The sequence below is a fragment of the Mobula birostris genome, chromosome 21 (genome assembly GCF_030028105.1).
Source record: "Mobula birostris isolate sMobBir1 chromosome 21, sMobBir1.hap1, whole genome shotgun sequence".
Lineage (NCBI taxonomy): Eukaryota > Metazoa > Chordata > Chondrichthyes > Myliobatiformes > Myliobatidae > Mobula > Mobula birostris.
In genome coordinates this window covers 11,574,402-11,597,523 of record NC_092390.1, presented here as the reverse complement: position 1 = coordinate 11,597,523, position 23,122 = coordinate 11,574,402, and the positions used below count along the sequence as shown (strand labels likewise).

Below are 23,122 nucleotides of genomic sequence, written 5' to 3'. Positions count from 1 at the left end.
ACATCTTTCAAAACAGGGAACCCTAACAAGGCGTCATTCCCTAATCTTGGACCTGGCAGGACTCCAGAAACCTGTGCCAACCAAATGGCGGGAGTGTTCAAAGACATCTTTAATCTCTTACTGCTACAGTCGGAGGTTCCCACCTACCTCAAAAGGGCGACAATCATACCAGTGCCCAAGAAAAGCAGGGTGAATCACCCCAATGACTATTGCTCAGTGGCATTCACACCTAACGTGACGAAGTGCCCAGAAAGGTTGGTCATGGCTAGATTCAACTCCTGCCTAAACAAGGAGCTGGACCCGCTGCAATTTGCCTATTGCAACAACAGATTTACAGTGGATGCAATCTCACTGGCTCTCCACTTGGCCTTAGTTCACCTGGACAATAGTAATACTTACTTCAGACTGCTGTTTATTGACTATAGCTCAGCGTTCAACACAATCACACCCTCAGTTCTAATCAATAAACTATAAAACCTGCGCCTCTGTAACTCCCTCTGCAACTGGGTCCTTCACCTCCACATTGAGAGACCACAGACCCTGCGGATCTGAAATACATCCTCCGCTCCCATGATTGTGTGGCTAAGCACAGCTCAAACAGCATCTATAAATTTGCCGACAACACAACCATTGTTGGCAGAATTTCAGATGGTGACGAGGAGGCGTACAGGAGTGAGACAGATCAGCTGGTTGAGTGGTGTCACAGTAACAACCTTGCACAGTGTCAATAAGATTAAAGAATTGATTGTGGACTTCAGGAAGGGAAAGTTGAGGGAACACACACCAGTCCTCATCGAGGGATCAGAAGCGGAAAGGGTGAGCAGTTTCAAGTTCCTGGGTGTCAACATCTCTGAGAATCTATCCTGGGCCCAACATGTTGATGCGATTACAAAGAAGTCATGACAGTGGCTATATTCCATTAGGATTTTGAGAACTGGTATGTCACCAAAGGCACTTGCAAATATCTACAGAAACATGGAGAGCACTCTAACTAGTTGCATCACCGTCTGGTACGGAGGGGACTCTGCACAGGAACGAAAAGAGCTACAGAAGGTTGTAAACTCAGCCAGCTCTATTATGGACACTAGTCTCCCAGCATCCAGGGCACCTTCAAACGGTGATGCCTCAAAAAGGTGGCATCTATCTTTAAGGACCCCTATTGCCCAGGACACGTCCTCTTCTCACTGCTACCAAAGAGGAGGTACAGAAGCCTTAGGACACACACTCATTGTTTCAGGAACAGCTTCTTCCCCTCCACCAACAAATTTCTGAATGGACGTTGAACCTCTGAACTCTTCCTCAGCTGTTTTCCCTCTTTTTGCACTACTAATTTATTTTTATTGTGACGAGAATACACATAGATTAAGATGTTAACTGTCCTGTACTGGCACCAGTGGGATCAGCAGTTGGTCTGCCACCTGTCTTCAGGAGAAAGAGAGATAAGGAAAACAATGGAGCAGCATTTGGAGATGTTAATGAAGGGACGGGAGAGTTTAACGGAAGGAGAGCTGTCAAGATCGGCTCCTCTTTGAACCCTGAACTGTTTGAAGTGATGGACAGGCGATACCCCAGCAGGGGGATAAAAAGGGACAGGTTCGCTAAGGCAACACACACATGACACCCCGAGGTAACAAGACCCTGGAAGTAGTCTGTCTCCCACAAGTCGGTGGGAAGTTTTGGAAGGCTGGTCGTGGGACCAAGCCATAGACACACAGGGTGGAAAGGCACGATCAGCGGGAACCTGGTGTGTGTCCGCCCTTGCCTGGGTGCCAGGTTCACCGCAGAGAAACAATTGAATCTGGAAGCGGAGGGGTCACGGTCGGTGACCTCAGATGACATCACAAAGGGCTCGCCCGAAAGCTGACTGCGAAGAATATCGAAGGTCTGTGTGGAAGCCGTTTGAATATTCATTCGTTTTGCTCTCTCTCTCCTTCCCCCCACTGTCCATCTCCCACGGCAGCGATTACTGCGAACTGAACTGAACTAAATTGAACTGAACTTTGCGTCACTTTGAAATTGGTCATTTACCCCTAGACAACGATAGAACTTGATTGATCTTGTTATCTTAATTCTGTGTACATGTGTGTTTATCATTGCTGAACTGTTGCATTCATTATCCTTTTGATTAGAGTACTGTGTTGCTTGTTTCTTTAATTAAACTTTCTTAGTTCTAGTAATCCAGACTCCAACTGAGTGATCCATTTCTGCTGGTTTGGCAACCCAGTTACGGGGTACGTAACATTATATATACTTATTGTAATTTATAGTTTTTATTACTATATATAGCAGTGTACTGCTGCGGCAACACAATAAATTTCATGCCATTTGTTGGTGATTATGACACTGGCAGATAGAGACTTTTTCCCAGGGTGGAAATGGCTAATACAAGAGGGCATAATTTTAAGGTGCTGGGAGGAAAGTGTAGAGGGGATATCAGAGGTAGGTTGGTTTTTTCACAGCGAGTGGTAAGTATGTGGAACGCACTGCCAGGGGCGGTAGTAGATATATTAGAGGCATTTAAGAGACTCAAAGATAGACACATGGATGAAAGAAAAACGTAGGGTTTTGGGGGAGGGCAGCATTAGACTGATCTTGGGGTAGGTTAAATGTCAGTACAATGTTGTGGACTGAAGGCCCTGTATTGTTCAATGTTCTAACGTGTTGAGGGAGGTTACAGTCCCTTCTCCTCAGATACAGCTCAGCAACCTCCGTGCCTCTGAATCAAAAGGCCTAATCCAGAAAGCTGAGCAGAAACATGGAGACCCACACTCCGGTGCAGGACTTGGCTGAGGCTGCAATGCTGGGGAGCCACCTTTTATATACAAATTAAACCCACATTTCCATCTGTTCCCCCCAATGGATGGGAAGTATAGGACATAGAACAGTACAGGCCCTTCAGCCCACAATGTTGTACCAACCTTATAACCTACTTTAAGATCAATCTAACCCTTTCCTCCTACATACAGTGGTGCTGGAAAGTTTGCGAACCCTGCAGAAATTTCTCTATTTCTGTATAAATATGATTTAAAATGTGATCAGATCTTCACATAAGTCAAAAAACTAGATAAATAAATAACACAAAAAATATACTTGTTCATTTAATTATTGAGGGAAATGATCCAATATTACATGTATTTGTGGAAAAAGTATGTGAACCTTTACTTTCAGTAACTGGTGTGACCCCTTGTACAGCAATAAGTTCAACCAAATGTCTCCCATACCTGTTGATCAGTCTTACACATCAGCCTGGAGAAACTTTAGGCCATTCCTCCTTACAAAACTGCTTCAACTCTGGGATGTTGGTGGGCTTCCTTGCATGGACTGCTTGCTTCAGATCCTTCCACAATATTACTAGAGGATTATGGTCAGGACTTTGACTCGACTATTCCAAAACATGAATTTTCTTCTTTTTAAACCATTCCGTTTTCAATTTAGTCTTGTTTTTCGGATCAGCCTTGTTGCATTATCCAAGTTCTATTAAGCTTCAGGTGATGGACTGCTACTTTGGCATTCTCCTGTAAAATGTCTTGGTACAAGTTTTAACTCATTGTTCTCTCAATGATTGCAAGCTGTCCAGGCCCTGAGGCGGCAAAGCAGCCCCAAACCTCAATGCTCCTTCCACCATGCTTCACCGTTGGGATGAGGTTTTGGTGTTGGTGTGCAGTGCCCTTTTTCCTCCAACATAGCAATGTGCATTTCTGCCAAAAAGTTCAACTTTTGTCTCATCTGTCCACAGAACATTGTCCCAGAAGCATTGTAGAACATCCAAGTGGTCTTTTGCAAACCTGAGACAAACAGCAATGTTCTTTTAGGAGAGCGGTGGTTTCCTCTGTGGTGCCCTTCCATGAATACTATTGTTGTTCAGTGTTTTTCTTACAGTGGACACATGCACAAAGACTTTAGCAAGTTCTAGAGATTTCTGCAGGTCTTTTGCTGTTACCTTTGGGTTCTTTTACACCTCCTTCAGCATTGCATTGTGCTCTTGGTGTGATCTTTGCAGGATGCCCACTCCTAGGGAGAGTGGTAAAAGTACTGAGTTTCCTCCACTTGTAGTCAGTTTCTCTTACCATGGACTGATGAACACTCAGGTCTTTAGAAATGCCTTTGTAGCCTTTTCCTGCTTCATGCATCTCTACAATTCTTCTTCTAAGTTGTTTTGATCAAGGCATGGTACATATGAACAGATTTTTCTTGACAAGAGTAGGCTCTATCAGTAACCTGACTTTGTGTAACACACACATAAAATGCTGGTGGACGCAGCAGGCCAGGCAGCATCTCTAGGAAGAGGTACAGTCGACGTTTCAGGCCGAGACCCTTCATCAGGACTAGTTGAAAGAAGAGCTAGTAAGAGATTTGAAAGTGGGAGGGGGAGGGGGAGATCCAAAATGATAGAAGACAGGAGGGGGAGGGATGGAGCTAAGAGCTGGACAGTTGATCGGCAAAAGGGATACGAGGCTGGAGAAGGGAGAGGATCATGGGACGGGAGGCCCAGGGAGAAAGAAAGGGGGAGGGAAGCTCAGAGGATGAGCAAGGAGTATAGTGAGAGGAACAGAGGGAGAAAAAAGAGAGAAAAAATATCTTTTTTATAGGCAGGGTACCTCGACAACCCTCACCTCCAATCTCATCTCATTGACTGGAACACCTGACTGCAAATAACTTTTGTAGAAGGCATTACCCCAGAGGGTCACTTCTTCCAACAAATACATGTAATATTGGATCATTTTACTCAATAAATAAATGAACAAGTACAATGTTTTTGTGCTATTTATTTAATTGGGTTCCCTTTATCTGGTTTTAGGACTTACATGAAGATCTGATCACACTTTAGGTCATATTTATGCAGAAATAAGAGGGTTCACAAACTTTCTAGCACCACTGTCACTCTATAGAACATAGAACTAGCATAGAACTTGTATCATGGGATTGCTTCAATTAAGAATAAGGTGGTTCCTGGACTTCTCCCCTCAACTAACATTATTAACACAGATCACTCAGTCATTATCCAGTTGCTTATCAAGTACAATTGATCTATATTGAAGCTTCTGTCAATACTTCTCTACTTCTTTGGCTTGAGAGCTTCTGATAACTGGAAAGGGTCTACAAGCTCGCTGCAGACTGGAAACCGGAGGCCAAAGGTGGTTTCGCTTGGGCCTAGTGGACTGTGTGTGTGGCTGGTTGGGAGGGAGGAAAGGGACTTCTCTTGCTGTTGCATTTGTTTTTATTGCTGTGTTCTGCGTTGTTCTGCTGAATATCGTGGGCATTCTATGGTGGTGCTGGAATGTGTAACAACACTTGCAGACCGCCCCCAGCATATCCTTGGGTTGTGTTGGTTATTAAGGCAAATGGCAAATTTCATTGCATGTTTCATGTACATATTCAGAAATAAATCTGAATCTGAATCTCAGACAAGCAAGGTGTTTCCGCTCTGCCCTGGCAGCTCCTAGTGGGTTCCTCACTTACCAACTCCTTGAAGAAGGCTGCTTCTTTGGGCTGCTCCGAATAGCGCTCGTACTGGTCCAAGCCGTCCTGCAGCTTCAGCGTCAGTGTGTCATAGTTAGAGCGCACCACCTCCAGCACCTGGAGAGAAGGACAGACACATTACACACAGACCTAAGCAAGGCATGGAGGAGACAGAAGCAAGGTTAATATGGTTGCATTTTGAGAAGACAGAACATAAGGAGCAGGAATCGACCATCTGGCCCACTGAGCCTTCTTCACCCTTCTATAATATCAGGATCTGGACGTGGACTCAGCTCCATCCATCTGCCTTTTTCCCATAACCCTTACTACCCCTGTTATGCAAAACCCTAACTGCGTTTTAATATATTTAATGACACAGTCTCTATTACTTCACTGGACAGAGAATTCGGCAGATTCACAACTCACTGGGAAAAGCATTTCCCATTCATCTCCAGCCTAAACCTATTTCCCTTGAATCTTGAGACTACGCCCTCTAGATTTAGTCTCATTTACCAGTGTAAACAACTTCCCTGCCTCTATCTTCCCTCAACCTCGCATCTCTGGAATCAACCTGGTAAACGTCCTCTGCACCACGTCCAAAGCCAGTATATCCTTCCTCAAGTAAGGAGGCCAGAAGTGCATGCAGTATTCCAGCTGCAGCCTCACCAATACCCCTTCACAACTGCAGGATAACCTTCCTGCTCTTAACATTCAAATCTTGCAGCAACGATGGCCAACATTTCATTTGTCTTCTTTATAACCCACTGCACACAAACCATGCACACACACTCTGCACAGCAGCATGCTGCATCCTGTCACCATTTTAACAGTAAAACACATTAATAAATGATAATTAAATAGATTTTCCTTCCAAAGTGGATGACCTCACATTTACCAACACTGTACTCTGTCTAACCCTTGCCAACTCAAAGTTCAAAGTTCAAGGTAAGTTTACCATCGAAGTATAGCTACGTCCTCGAGTTATACAACTCTGAGAACCATTTTCTTGTGGGCATACTCAGTAAATCCAAGAACCTAATAGAATCAATGCAAGACTGCACCCAACAGGACAGACAAACAACCAGTGTGCAAAAGACAACAAACTATACAAATACACAAACAGCAACCAAATAAACAAGCAAGCAAGCAAGCAATAAACATCACGGACGTGACATGAAGAGTCCTTGAAAGTGAGTCCATAGGTTGTGGGAAGAGTTCAGTGATGGGGTGAGTGAAGATGAGTGAAGTTAACCCCCTTTGGTTCAGGAGCCTGATGGTTGAGGAGTAATAACTGTTTCTGGACCTGGTTGTGTGAGTCCTGAGGCTCCTGATGGCAGCAATGAGAAGAGAGCATGGCCTGGGTGGTGGGAGTCCCTAATGATGGATGCTGCTTTCCTGTGACAATGCACCATATAGATATGCTGAACAGTGGGAGGATATTACCCACGATGGACTGGACTGCTTCCACTACTTTTTGTAGCATTTTCTATTCAAGGGCATTGGGGTTTCCATACCAGATTGTGATGCACTATACTCTCCATCACACATCTATAGAAGTTTGTCAAAGTATTAGATTGTCCTACCGAATCTTTGCAAACTCCTAAGGAAGTAGAGATGCTACCATGTTTACTTCGTAATTGCACATTTGTGCTGGTCCAGGACAGGAGCTCTGAAATGAAACCACTTAACTTACCTATATCTCTCTGCAGACTCCCTGCATCCTCTGCACAATTTGTTTTTCTGCTCTATTTAGTGTCATCAATAAACTTAGATACGCTACACTTGGTCCACTCTTCCAAATTGTTAATTTGTTTAATGATTTTGATTTTTATGATGTATGTTCAAATTGCAATATGGAAATAGGCCATTTGAAACAACATATCCAAGCTAGTGAAGCAATCCATCAGCTGGAGGAACTCAGTGAACTGAGCAGCATCTGTGGGAGGAAAGGAACTGTTGATGCTTTCAGTTAAAATCCTGCAGCAGGATTTAAAGTGGAGAGGGGAGATGGCTGGTATAAAGAGAAGGGGGAATGGTGATATAGGAGGTGATAGATGGACTGAGGAGGGAGAAAGATGACAGACATGTTGAGCCAGGAAGGGAGGGGTGGCAGAGGAACATAGAATAGTAAGCCACAGTGGAGGCTCTTCAGCCCACAATGTTCTAACCTTTTAACCTACTCTAAGATCAATCCAAATCTTCCCTCCTACATAGTCCTCCATTTTTTTTCCATCTATGTGCCTATCTATGAGTCTCTTAAATGTCCCTAATGTGTCTGTCTCTACCACCACCTCCAGAAGTCTGTTCCAGGCACCCGCCACTCTGTGTAAAAAATAACTTGTCTTTGATATCTTCCCTAAACTTTCCTCCTCTGCAGGGTGTATGGGGTGTCAGGGAGGGGTAGCACCTCTGGTGGGGGAGCATGTCGCGTCCTTTTCAAGGCGGTTAGTCCACCTTTGGTCCCCACCTGGCACTTGGCTCTCACCTGTGGCTCCCCATAGCTGTTTGCATGCGACAGCGGCCACACCCTGGGCAACGGCTTCGACAAGCCGGCTAAACCAGGTGAGGGTAGCCGACAGGTCTCAAACCCTCGGTGTGATAGGGAGTTGTCTATCCCAGCATGTGAAGACAGACTCCGGTGGACTGAGTGGACGAGACCAATGGAAGGTCCAACGGTCAAGAAGGGGGTCTCTGCAAGCGTCGTGGAACGTGTAGAGCAGGACAAGACACAGAAGACGTCCTGGTCATCCACTGCTCCTAGTCCCATCTCCAGCCGTCTAGACTCTGTCTTGCCACTGAATCCAGATGGGAATTGGGAAGAGAGAGTGAGGCTGACGCTGTGCAACTCTCCCTCACTTAAATCCAAATCACGCGCTAGTCTCGACACCATCATTATGGTGTTGAGGTCCTCATCGACGTCAACGATGGACGAACAACAAACTTTCCTCCATTCACCTTCAAATGATCTCCTTCAGTATTTGCCATTACTACTATGACTTCTATCATCTCATGCACCTATATCAAGTCATCTCTGATCCCCCTTCACTCCAAAGAGCAATGCCTTAATTCACTCAGCCTATGCTCACAGAAAATGCTCTCTAATCCAGGCAGAATCCTGCTAAATCTCTCCTGCACCTGAAGGTTCCACATCCTTCATATATTGATGGGAGAGAAATGAACATGATAATAGAGTTGGGAGACAGTGCCCTGTGGATGATAGGCAGACAAATAGATTGATAAAGAGAGAGAAAATGAGTTAGTGTGGGAGTGAGGAAGGGGAGGATGCAGGGGGTTCAGAAGGATAAGGGGGGAGAGGGTGGGTGAAGGGGAAAGGGAGTGAGGGCAAGGGTGAGAGAGAGAGAGGGCGAGGGAGAGAAAGAGGGAGAAGGGGAAGGAAGAGCGGGTAGAGGGTAGAGGGGAGAGGAAATATTTTGGAAGACAATTGGGGTGAGATTGGGGGGAGGGAATTGTAAAGATTAGAGATAGTTGTGGAAGGAAATAAGCAGGAAGCTATGCCAACTTGAAACATCAATAATTCCTCCCCTCCCCCACAGATGCTGCATGATCTGCTGAGTTTCTCCAGTAGACTGTCCAGCCTCAAGCATCTGCAGTCTCTTGTATCTCCATGTCCAGCCAGTGACTGAGCCTACCAACTCTCCCATTTCGTGCACCCTTCAATCCTTGATCATTAGAGCTTGCATGATTTCCCCTTAAGCACATGCCCTTCAAAATTGGTCCAGGTTAAACAAACCAACTGGTGGCTTAACAGACATCTTCACTTTCTTTGGAGGTTAAGGAAATTTTGCTTGTGACTGAACACTCGAACAAACTTCTACAGATGTACTGTTGAAAATCTCCTGACTGATTGTATCATAGTCTGGTATGGCGACTCGAATGGACAGAGTTGCAAAGAGTAATGGACTCAGCCTAATACACCATGGGTACTGTATATCCCTCCCCTCCACTGGTAGTATCGACAGGAAGCAATGCCTCAGGAAGGCAACATCCATCACCAAATATCCCCACTATCTGGACCATGCCGTCTTTCCGCAGCTCCCATTAGATAGGAGGTACCGAAACCTGAAGCCTCACACCACTTATTTGGTTCCTGAGCCAACTGGCAAAACCATAACCACAACAGTTTAGCACCGTGACCACTTTGCATTAAAATAGATTCTGTATTTTTGTTCTAATTGTGTTATTTCCAGTAAAAATTGTGTATAATTTGTTTATTTTTTGTGAATGCTGCTGATGTGTTTGTGATGTTGCAACAAGCAAGTTTTTCATTGCACCTGAGTAGACATGTACTTGTGCAAATGACCATAAAACTCCCCTTTGACTTAGCTAGTTAACCGAGTAAAGTTATAAAACCAGAAACAAAATTATAATCTCTCCAAAGTGCAAGACAGAAGATGGGAGATAGCTTGGGATAAAGATGCTGGGTGCATTCAATGTTTGTACACAAATTCCTTTTGGGGAGAAATGAGTGAACCACGAACCCCTTGCTTAATGGCATTGGTTCACGGCATCGAAAAAGGTTGGGAACCCCCATGTATAGGGCAATGCAGATGGTTGAGAGGAAGACTGAGGGATATGATTCAGACACAGAGGAGTGGAGGCTGTGAGGTTAATGGTGTCGGTCCATGGCATCGAAAAAGGTTGGGAAACCCCGTGTATAGGGCAATGCAGATGCATGAGAGAAAGACTGAGGGATATGATTCAAACACAGAGGAGTGGGAGCTGTGAGCTTGAGAAGGATGAGCCTCGTTGTAGGTTGGAAAAAGAAGTGGGAGCAAGTTCATGGAGGAAAGATCAATGGCAGACCCGAATAATATAAAACAAAAATGGAAATTCTAGAAACACTCTGCATAAAAGGCAGTGTCCATGGAGAGAGAAAAAGAGAGACATTTCAGATCTGAGAACCTTTATTAAAACCAAACAATATAAAATCCTCCACTGAATATCCCACTTTATTCTAAGTTTATTACAACTATAAGGCTAAGTTTTTGCTTTGTTTTTGTTTAGGGATGCAGCACAAAAGCAGGTCCTTCTGGCCTGAAGAGTCTGTGCTGCCCAATTACACCCATGTGACCAATTAACCTGTACATCTTTGGAATATGGGAATGCACTCAGAGGAAACCCACCCAGTCACAGGGAGAACGTACAAATTCCTTACAGGTAGCTGGGGGCTGTAGCAGTGTCATGCTAACCACTAAAGTAGTATGCAATACCACTTTATTACAAGTATGGTGCCTGCAATGTGAGTTCTGAAAGGGGTATGAATTGCGTTAAGAGTCTTGTATCACATACTACAGGAACACAAGAACCGTTAAGAATATGACATATCCCAAATAAAAGCACAGAAGATTTTCATCAGGCCATATTTTTCTGCTTTAAATCTACTGTGGAGCAGTTTATTTTTGTAACGTCCCTTCTCCTCTGTGACATCACTCATCAAGACCCCCTCCAGATATCTCCCCTGTGACATCATCACCACCCCAGACCAGGATGTCATCACACATGGCAATTAACAACTTAGGGATGGTCAATAAGTGAAAACTATATCCTGTGAACTACTCAAAGGTACAAACAAAGAGTTTTAAAGAATAAAGCAAAATAGTGATAAAATTGGAATCTCAAAGAAGAGAAATTTTGACAAAATGGATCAAGACAGGATGCTGAATAAATCCAAGAACTTATGCCACTGAGGTGCTTTGCTGGAATGGGATGGGATTGAGTGATATGGTGACCTGGGACCGAGCTCTGAAGGAAGAGCAAAGTTGCTGGACTTGATAGCAGCTTACAATCCTGAATGCTCTTAAGCTGCCTTACGATAGGGATGTGAGCAGCAAAATCGAGGCTTATGCAGCACCAGAACAGGACTGAGGTAGTACTGCGTCATGGAAGGGTGCACCTCATCAGATAACACATTCAACTGAGTCCCCATCTTTTCTCAGATCTTTTTTAATGCTGAGGCTTCTTCTAGCTAACATCATCAAGGTGACCATTGGTCATTGTTACTTGTTTGTTAGTGGGAGCCACAAGGGTAATGCTGCATTTCCGACACAGTACCCGCAGAATGTTCTACAGAAATTCATTTTTTTTTTTAAACACAAGGAAAGAATCAATAATAATCGCATGCACACATATCAAGAAAGCCTGTCAGGTCCCATTATTTTCCATTAACTCAGCTCCAATGTCTTATAGACTTAGTATCAACAGCTGTCTCTGCAAAGCTGCAGTGAAGGGGGAAGGGGTGGCTAGCGGCATGCTTGGTTGATAACAAAATTGACCGCCCGTCGGCCTGCCTTGGCTTCAACTTCACCACTTTATGAAAATAACGAGCTGCTAACAAGACTGCTGAGTACAGTCCCATAATGCGCAGCGCACTGTCCAGGGAGCTCAGTAATTAGAGCCATCTTCAGCTTCCCTGAAGCACAGTTACCTAAGACGTTCAGAAATATTGTCCTGTCATTAGGAAACAGGCGCAAAACTACCAAGGTGAAAATATGATTCCATACACCGATTCAAATTATTTACAAAAATACAAATTTATATAACACCTCAATCGACAGAAGTACCCCAGGATGTCTCAGAGGGGCATTACTAAATGAAGTTTGATGCCAAGCCACACAAGGAGGAATCCAGATAAGAAACTATTGCACGAGGTCAGAGTTGGTGTTAATGCATGGATACAGGATTAACTGACTGACAGAAAAAAAGACAGTTGACGTTAGGCTGGCAAACTGTAACTAATGGGACCTCAACATGACGAAAGGGCCAAGGTGAATCAGAAACATAATTCGGTTTATTATCACTGACATATGTCAGGAAATGTGCTGTGACAGCAGTACAGTGCAATACATAAAATATACTAAAAATACATTAAGGCTAAGCGGTGCAAAAAGACCGCAAAAATAGTGAGGTAGTGTTCATGGACCATTCAGAAATCTGGTGGCAGAGGGCAGGAAACTGTTCCTAAAACAGTGAGTGTGCATCTTCAGGGTCCCGTACCTCCTCCGAGTGGAAAACATGTCCCGTGTGGTGGGGGTCCTCAATAGCACAGAGAGAGCGCAAAATAGTGATCTGGTGTTCAGGGACCATTCAGAAACCCGGTGGGGGAGGGGAAAATGGCTGTTCCTATTTTACTCCCTTTTTGCATAACTTGTTTAATTTTTTAATATTTTTATATTAATCTTATGTATTGCACTGTACTGCTGCTACAAAACAAACTTCATAACATACAGTATGTGAGTGATAACAAAGCTGATTTTAATTCTAAGTTCACAGGTGAACAAAGGTTGGGCAAAGAATGGCTGACTTGCCGGTGATGGACCATATCTTGTGCAAATAAATCAATAAACCCCTTCATTGTCATGGTAGCAACACACATCAGAGTTGCTGGTGAACGCAGCAGGCCAGGCAGCATCTCTAGGAAGAGGTACAGTCGACGTTTCAGGCCGAGACTCTTCGTCAGGACTAACTAAAGGAAGAGCTAGTAAGGGATTTGAAAGTGGGAGGGGGAGGGGGAGATCCAAAATGATGGGAGAAGACAGGAGGGGGAGGGAAGGTGATTGGCAAAAGGGATATGAGAGGATCATGGGACAGGAGGCCCAGGGAGAAAGACAAGAGGGAGGGGGGGAAGCCCAGAGGATGGGCAAGGGGTATAGTCAGAGGGACAGAGGGAGAAAAAGGAGAGAAAAAAAAGAATGTGTGTATATAAATAAATAAATAACGGATGGGGCACGAGGAGGAGGTGGGGCATTAGCGGAATTAGTGTCCCTCTGACTATATACCCCTTGCTCATCCTCTGGGTTCTCCCCCCCCCCCCTTTTCCTTCTTCCCGGACCTCCTGTCCCATGATCCTCTCATATCCCCTTTGCCAATCACCTGTCCAGCTCTTGGCTCCATCCCTCCCCCTCCTGTCTTCTCCGATCATTTCGGATCTCCCCCTCCCCCTTTCAAATCTCTTACTAGCTCTTCTTTCAGTTAGTCCTGACGAAGGGTCTCAGCCCAAAGCGTCGACTGTACCTCTTCCTAGAGATGCTGCCTGGCCTGCTGCGTTCACCAGCAACTTTGATGTGTGTTGCTTGAATTTCCAGCATCTGCAGAATTCCTTGTGTTTGAGGCTTTCTTGTAGGTTGCCTTTTAAGAGGTCACATAGTTAACAAGTCACTCACCATTAGTGCTGAGCTGCGATCATCTGCCTGCGCTCCACTCAAGCTTCAGAAAAGAGAGTAAAAAACTTAAAGTAATCTAGGTGCTGCTCAATGGATGACACATGTTAAACCCGCAGTGCTCAGAGACGGCAATATTTGTGCTGAGTCCCTCTCAGCCACAGTGCTTTAAAGAGTATCAGTCACTTTACTTTAAATGCTGGATGTATAATCCTAATTGCTTCTGTGATAATCCTGCCGATTTATTTTCTTATAAATGGATCTGGGTGAAGATCATTAACTTTAATGGGTGGAATTGGCTCATTCCTCAGCCAAGATACCTCAAGAGAGTAAATGGCAGAACTTCAAAGTGATCTCTTTTATTTGCGACTTACTGCCTGGAAGTGTGCCAAATTCAAGTCTCAGGGATTGAATTTCCATTGAAGAATTAACAGCAAGGAGTCAACTTACATTTGGTTTTTAATCTTCTTTAATTTATTGAAAGCAATCTTTAATTCATTCAAAGCAATGCTCATTCCTGAGCTTTGTGGCTTATTTGACTTCTTTGGAGGGCAGTTACGAGCCAGCTGTGCCGGGTGAAGAACTCAGCAGGTTAAGCAACATCTATGGTGGGAAATGAAAAGTTCAAGTACAAGCTGGCAGGTAAGGGGGAAGGTGGGTGGTTAGGGGACATGGACAGCCGTTTTCAGAGTAAGGTGCAATCTTCAGTTCCTGTTGAAGGTGCAGGCTGCATCACAAAGAGAAGCTTTCTCATTCAAACAGTGTGCTCCTGCAGGAGCCTTAGGTCCCACACCACAATATTCAGCACAGTTATTATCCTACAGCCATCAGGCTCCTGAACCTGTGTAGATAACTGCACCCACAACTCTGAGCTGGTTCTACGACCTGCAGACCCACTTTCAAGGACCCTTTACAACTCATGTTCTCATTATTTTTTTTATTTACACAATTTGTCACGTCTTTGGTTAGGTATAGTTCTTCATAAATTACAAAGTATATTGCATTTCTTTTCCTTCCCTCTAAATGTGTGCAAGAGAATGAAATCTCAAGGTACATCGTACTTTGATAATAAATTTTATTTGGACTTTGGCTTTGATGAGTTGTCACTGCAGACCTGCATGCTGCCTCAGCTTATCAGCAGCTCACATACAACTTCTTTACCCCTGAACATGACTTTTTCCAATACATAAGCATGAGAGATTCTGTAGATGCTGGAAACCCAAAGCAACACATACAAAATGCTGCGGGAAATCAGGCCAGGCAGCATCCCTGGAAATAAATAAACAGTCAAAGTTCGGGGTTGAGGCCCTTCAACAGGACTGGAAAGGAAGGGGGAAGATGCTGGAATAAAAAACTGGGGGGAGGGGAACGAGGATGGCTAAGAGGTGGCAGGAGAAGCCAGATGGATGAGAAAGGTAAAGGGCTGGAGATGAAGGAATCTCATGGGAGAGGAGAGTGGACCAAAGGAGAAGGGGAAGGAGGAGGGATATCGGGGAAGGTGACAGGCAGATGAGAAGAGGTAAGAGGTCAGAGTGGGGAATAGAAGAAGGGGGAGGGGGTGGGAATTTTTTTTCCAACCGGAAGGAGAAATCGATATTCATGCCATCAGGTTGGAGGCTACTCAGACGGAATGTAAGGTGTTGCTCCTCCACTATGACGGTGGTCTCATTGTGGCACAAGAGGATGGCATGGACAAACATGTTGGAAAGGGAATGAGAATCAGAATAAGCATGTTTGGCCACCAGGAAGATCTGCTCTTGGCAGGTGGAGCAGAGCTGCCTGACGATATGGTCCCCCAATTTAGGATAGGACTCACCAATGTAGAGGAGGCTGCATCAACAGCGACAGATACAATAGACAACCCCAGCAGATCCACAGGTGAAATGTTGCTTCACCTGGAAGGACTGGCTGGGGCCCTGAATGCAGGTAAGGGAGGAGGTGAATGGCTAAGTGTAGCACTTTTGCTGTTTGCAGGAATAAGTGCTGGGAGGGAGATTAGTGTGGAGGAATAAATGGGCAAGGAAATCACAGAGGGAGGTATTCCTGTGGAAAGCGGGGGGAGGGAAGGCAAAGATATGTTTGGTGGTAGGATCCCTTTGGAGATGGCTAATGTTGTGGAGAGTGATGTTTTGAATAAGGAGGCTGAGAGGTGGTAGCTAAGACTGTATTTTTCAAGACATACCTGGTTGGCCTCCTATGTTCTGCTCTCTCTCCTTTAGAGGTTATCCTGATCTAACCATCAGTTTTCACCTTACTATGCCTGCAGACCTTCATCAGATATTTGGTCAAACAACTCCCCAATATTTAAAAAGAGAGTCCTGTCCCAGATGGAGACAGAGTCAGAGATGGAGTTGGAGCAAGCAAATCAGAGGGGAGCTTCAGGGCCTGTCCACCTAAACTGGGAGCCAGGTTGGATTGATCCAAGTGCCGAGCCGATTTGGAAAGACTGATAATGGCACTGGGCTTGGCAGTGGGGTACAGGCTCAGAGTGTATCGCTGCTGGAAGGGGGGGAACCCCCCAATTTGGTCAATTTAAACACCCACCCATATAGACGGTTAAGGCAGGGTGTCGGGACCGGAGGCGAAGATCAGGCCGATTCCAGTCACTTTTCCGCAATGTTTACTCGTCTCTCCGCGGTGCTGAGGCTGTCAGACTGCTCTGGCTGCTACGCACTCTGTGTCTACAAGCTTTGTGGCGACTGACCCTGCTGTGTGATGAGGCTATGGGCCTAATCCAGCTGCTCTGGGCTCCAGGCCTATGGACTAAATTTGGTTCTGAATGCTGTTGCTTGCTTTTATTTTTTGCATGATTTGATTTTTTTTCTCTCTCTCTCTGTGCATTTGGGTTCTTTTTAAAATCAGATTCTTTTGGGTTTCTTTCGTTGTGGCTGCCTTGTCAGACAAATCAAGGTTGTATAATTTATACATTTTGATAATAAATAAATGTACTTTGAATAAGATTGAAAGAGTGTAGAGGAAGTTTATAAGGACGTTGCCACGACTTGAGGATCTGAGTTATAGAGAAACGTTGAGTAGGTTAGAACTTTATTCCCTGGAGCGTAAAAAAATGAGGGGAGATTTAATGATGTATACAAAATTATGAGGGGTACACACAAGGTGAATAGATTCAGGCTTTTTCCACTGATTGAGATTGGGTGAGATTAAAACTAGAGGTCATAGTTTAAGGGTGAAATATTTAAGAGAAACCTGAGGGGGTATTTATCATTCAAAGGGTGGTGCATATGTGGTATGAGCTGCCAGTGAACTGGTGGATTTGGGTTGGATTGAAATATTTAAGGAAGTTTGGATAGGTACATGCTTGGAGAGGAGTATGGAGAGTTGTGGTCCAGGTGTGGGCCAACAGGCCTAGGCAGAATAAAAGCAACACACATCAAAGTTGCTGGTGAATGCAGCAGGCCAGGCAGCATCTCTAGGAAGAGGTGCAGTCCACGTTTCAGGCCGAGACCCTTCGTCAGGACTAACTGAAGGAAGAGTGAGTAAGGGATATGAAAGTTGGAGGGGGAGGGGGAGATCCAAAATGATAGGAGAAGACAGGAGGGGGAGGGATGGAGCCAAGAGCTGGACAGGTGATAGGCAAAAGGGATACGAGAGGATCATGGGACAGGAGGTCCGGGAAGAAAGACAAGGGGTGGGGGGGGACCCAGAAGATGGGCAAGAGGTATATTCAGAGGGACAGGGGGAGAAAAAGGAGAGTGAGAGAAAGAATGTGTGCATAAAAATAAGTAACAGATGGGGTACGAGGGGGAGGTGGGGCCTAGCGGAAGTTAGAGAAGTCGATGTTCACTTTTACTGAAGGAAGAGTGAGTAAGGGATATGCTTTTACTGAAGGAAGAGTGAGTAAGGGATATGCTTTTCCTGTTGTAGGCAGAATAATAGTTTGGTACGGGCTAGATTAGTTGAGGGGCTTGTTTCTGCGCTGTGGCATTCTTTCAGTCTAAACGATCCTCTTCTGATATATTGCTGCCAAGGCCCCTTATTTCAGAAATTCGTCCCTAAAATTTTCCTCCTTTAAGATGACATTTAGAAACTTATCTCTTTAACTGAGTTTTTCTTGATCTCCTCTAAGCAATTCTGAGAGTGGCTTAAATTTAATTTGATAACGCTCACTGAAGTGCTGGAAGAAGGCAAGTGTTCATTAATAAAGCTGCATGCAGCCAGTGCAGGACTCAACAGGAAAGGAGAACAGGGAGCAATCGATGCAGCAACCACTTCACACTGATTAGACCACGCTGAATGTGAAGCCAGCAAGTTCGGAGTATATTATCCAGGCAGCATGCTGTGCCAACTGCTCTCTTTCAACTTAAAAGACAATGGCAAGACACTGTAGCAAGATAACAATAGCAATTCTCAGAGGGGACAGGTTGAGACCAGACTGTTGACTTAATGACCAAAGCAAATTATTAACACATGTAAATATATTTGGCAAATAAAATTGATCCATGAAAGCCATTTTACCTTCTGATCTTTTTAATTACAACACAATCACAGGCCCTACCAGTCCAACGAACCCGCAGCACCCAATTACACCCATGTGTCTAATAGTTTGTATATCTTGGACTGGGAGAAGACTGGAGCACCCTGAGGAAACCCGTGCGGTCAAAGTGAGAATTTATAAACTCCTTAGATAGTGGCAGAACTGAACCCAGGTCACTGACACTGTAATAGCGTTACACTAACCGCTACACCACCCCAAAAGCCCAACTGTCGAGACTGAGATTTGAACCCATGCCTCCAGTGGAGACTGAAACCTGAATGGGATGGCTGCCCTGATGTATCTTTACAGACTAAATATGTTTTTTTATATATCATGTGCTCATCCCATTTTCAGAAACCAAGGCAACTTGCAATTCCATATCACCCTCAACATCTCAGAACTCCTCTAAGCACTGTGCAGGAGTGTTTACTAACACCATCTGACAGCAAGCCTTTCCAGAAAATTAGGGCTGATTTGCAAGAGCTTGGTCAAGGGAGAGTCTTAAGCAGCATCTTGGAGCAAGAACACATGGGAGTGGTTGAAGGAGGCGGACCTTGGTGCTGGGTGGAGTAAAATGAAGCTCAAAAAATGTGTATTATGAAGGAGTCAGAACAAGAAAAATAGGGACCACAATCATATCCACAGCACTCCCTACCTGCTCAGCTATTTGCTGAGTCCATATCTGGTCCTATTCTTCAAGATTACCCTCCTTTCCAATCCCCACAGCCCTCAATTCAGCTAAAAGTCCATCAATCTCAACTCTGAACATGCTCGATAACTGAATCTTCACCACACTGATGGAGAACATTTCAAATCACACCTTTATCAATAAATTCATCATTCATCAGTCTCTTGAACAGCCAATCTTAAGTCTTCAGAATGTGCCCAACCCCTCTAGTGTTCCCAAAGAGAGGCATCCATCTTGACAATTCTCTTGGAAGTCACTACATCTAAATGAGATCACTCTTCGTTCTTGTAAACTCTATGAAAAATTAAGTTCAAGTTACGGAATCTCTCCTCAGAGGGCAAAGTGGATAACAGAATGAGAAGATTAATAGTTTGGGATCATTGGTAACCATGGAAAGTTTACAATGTGGATTGACATCATCTGGTCTGTGTTGATCCAACCTAACCACTCCTTCCAGCGCTATGGATGTCAAAAGCAGAATTATCAATGAAACAACAGAGGAAAGGATGCAACACTATGATAGAAGGCAATTGTGCAAGAGATACTGAGACCATATAGCTGATGAATGTTATGAGAGTAAGATTAATGTAAAGAAATACCTCATGGAGAATGTACTTCAGATATGCAAAGTCAGGAGGTGCTGAGTAGTTTTCTCAGAGCAAAGGATGTTAAAGGTTCAATGGAGATGATTAAAATCACTTGGTGGTGCGTGTAAAAAGAAAAAGCTTCCATTAGCAGGAAGGGTGAAAGCCAGAGCGCACAGATGTAAAACGACAGGCCAAAGGACCAAAGGAGAAATGTGGAAATTTATTAAAAATATTCAAGCAAGCTAGCGGTCCGAATCTAAAGGTCAATGGAAACAGATTCAACAAGAACCTTCAAAAAGGAAATTGGATAAATATCAGAGGTGGGAAAGTTTGCATGTTTTTGGGGGAAGAACATGAGTGATGGAAGAAGGGCACAGGGGATATAACTGAGGCACTTTTTCAGCATTAGTGAACTGAGTAGCTTACACCTATAATGCTGTAAGTGGACGAAAGGAAGATTTTGCTCACACAGAACGTAGCTGAAATCTGAGGAGATGATACAGGCAGAGTCATACAGCAAAGAAACAGGCCCTTTGGCCCAACTGGTCCATGCTGACCCAGATTCCCATCTAAACTAGTTCCATTCACCTCCCTCTAAACCTTTCCAGGCCATGTACCTGTCCAAGTATTGTTTAAACGCTGTTGATGTGTCTGTCTCAACCATTTCCGCTGGCAACTCGTTTCATATACTGACCACCTCCTGGGTGAAAAATTTGCCCCTCAAGTTCCCTACTGTGACGGGGTCCTGAATTACCCCTATGAGCTGTGCTTTTGGAAAGAGAGAGAGAAAGAGAGCTGTTCAACACCTGACACCTTGTTAAAAGGGAGAGAAAGAAAGAGAGAGAGAGGTGAAGACTGCTTTGAGATGGTGTTATGGTTTTTCGGCAGCATGTTTACACTTTTGCAAGGACACTGGCAGCTTCCAAGTTCTTACAGAGAGAGAAGGGAGGAGCTGCTTGATGGACAGTTGGTGTTCAGCACGGTGAGATAAACAGAAGGTCAACTGTTAGACCTACAGACACATGGTTTTGGACACTTAATGAGCTTTGTTGTTCCCACAGAAAAAGTGTGTTTTGGAGGATCGATCAGTGGCTCTCGCGGTGTGAAAAGGGTGTGACCGGTGGGGAGTTATTCGTGTGTCCAACCTTTGCCTGGGTTGATAATTCCACCACAGAAGAATGGTCCCCTTTGTTATGGTCACAGTCAGTGACTTCTGAAGGATTTCAAGGATTTCGGAGGACAACAGGAAGATCGACGGCATCAGCTCACCTGAAGACTCAAACCTCTCCCTCTCTCTCTCCATCACTACTCAACTCAATACCACGAACTGAACTGAACTCTACTCATCTTCGTGAGACTATCTATTTACACCTAGACTGGAAGAAGCTTGGTTTTCATATATTTCCATCCATATATATATATATATATATATAAAATCATTGCTAACCTGTTTGATATATCTGCGTTTATATTACTGCATTGCATAGTTACTAATAAATTCCATTAGTTAACAGCAATACTGGACTCCAAGGTGTTTTCCATTTCTGCTGGATCTTTAACCTGTCATGGGGTACATGACGCCTATTAAATCTCACCCCTCTCACCTTAAACCTCCACCCTCCAGTTCATGATTCTCCAACAATGGGAAAAAGACTGTGTGTATTCCCCCTGTCTGTGCCTCTCATAATTTTACACACAGAGACTCTCACAACATTTAAGTATTTGAACTGCCACCTACAGACTGTGTCAGCAAATAAGGTTAGTATAGGTGGGTACATAATGGTAAGCATGGATGAGGTGGGCCGAATGGCTTACTTCTGTGCTGTGTCACTCTAGGATTCATTGCATAACATTATGAGTATCAAAATGGCCCAACCTCTATCAAACATGGTGCATTTTAGCTCATCTCAGGCCACTGGAGTGAATGTGGTTCAAAATCGTGACCAACATTTTCCCCACCAATTATCACCTTACAATGACCAACTGCCCTACTCTCATTACTGCCATCAGGGAGGTGGTAAGGACACAAACACAAGAGATTTTGCAGGTGCTGGAGGGCCAGAGCAACACACACAAAATGCTGGAAGAACTCCAACAGGTAAGGCAGCATCTATGGAGATGAATAAAGAGCGGGCATTTCAGGCTAAGATCATTAGGAAGTACAGGAACCTGAAGACTCATCTATACATTACTAAGATTGTCATTCTGTTTGTCGGTTTGTCTATTTGTGCCCTTAAAATTAACCCAAACGGTGCATTACAGTGGCATTTTTTTTTGACTGAATGGACTTAAAATGTGCTAACTTACAGAATGCATGCAAAATTCAAGAGTTATATTTGCATAATTCAAGGTTATATTTGCATAAAATTGCTCACTCGTCAACAGGCCCTGCTTTCCACACCCGATTCCAGCTTTCATGGAAACCGTGACGCAACACCATGACGCATGTGCACGGCCAGCCTCAGCAGCACCTCGCGATGCTCACAGCAACATAAACCACAGCAAAAGGGCAGCTCAGCTCTATTTCGAGCAGTCACATTTTGCTAATCACCGTCAGCATGCGCAGGATTGGGACTGATCAAACTGCGACCCATCAATAAGAGATAATTAAATCTTATTGTAATGAATTACTTCGAAACACCCATCAAACCCTTTGCTGCGGTCAAAGGACAGCGGTGACTATATCACATCCATTTAGGAGAGCGCCAACTACATCATCAAGAGAAATCAGCATCCTGGAGGCTTTGGTGTTACTGTTTTGTATCTTCTATCCAGCATTAAGGTAAAAAAAAAATATGGTCAACCTAATTATGCCATGTGGAAAGAGAAGGGGGACATTATGGTCAAGAGATTACACCAAACATCGTCGGGAAGTGTCAAGGAGAGGGAGAGAACAAGAATCGGATGAGGCCAGGGCCGCATGATTCCAGGATCAAAGAGTCAGGACAAGAAAGATGAGAAGAAGAAGAAGAGACAGAGGAGGAGAGGCACGTATGTCTCCAAAATGACAATAGGCACAGGAGGAGAGAACAGGAATCGGATCAGGCCAGGGCCGCACGACTCCAGGGTCAGAGAGAAAGGACAAATGGTAAAAGAGATGAAGGGATCTCCCATCATTTCAGTGAGTAACTTGGATCCACCAAGGCTTCGCAATGGAACGCGAATGATGGTGGGAGAACTGCACGACAATCTCATCGTAGCAAAGATAAACATTGATGCGTTCAAAAATGACATTGTCCTGATCCCAAGGATTACTGTCAGTTTATCAGAAGGAGAAGATGTCCCTCCTCAGCGGAGCCAGTTCCCGATGCAGTCATGCTTTGCTGTGACATAAGGCGCAAGGCCAAACCATGGAGAATGTGCTGATTTATCTGGAGAAACCAGAATTCCAGCATGGTCAGCTGTATGTGGCTTTAAGCCGGGGAAAAAGAAATGAAAACGTTACAGTATTCCTGAAGGGTGGCGGATCAACCAGAAATGTTGTCATAAAAAGCGTCCTTCGTTAAACGAGGAGGAGCTATACCTGTCTTGCTACGCATCTTTCTTCTTTAATAAACTGAGTTTTTCTTCTTTAATTTCCAAAGCAAAGTGATGGCAATAGCATTCAGGGAAATTTAATGTTCATTCTGGCCACATCAGACTGCACTAACTTTCTCTCAAAGGATGCCCTAACAGGTCATCCCATTGTCTAGGACATCTTAGGAACAGCTTCTTT

The 23,122-nt window shown here is 44.3% G+C and overlaps 1 protein-coding gene across 1 annotated transcript in view; it reads right to left on the bottom strand.

Moving 5' to 3' along the window:
* armh3 (armadillo like helical domain containing 3) overlaps positions 1-23,122 on the bottom strand; it is a 184,026-nt gene that overhangs the window by 2,036 nt on the left and 158,868 nt on the right. The window contains exon 25 of the mRNA XM_072238945.1: positions 5,461-5,577. Within this exon, the coding sequence (XP_072095046.1) occupies positions 5,461-5,577 (117 nt within the window). The remainder of the gene's footprint in view (positions 1-5,460; positions 5,578-23,122) is intronic.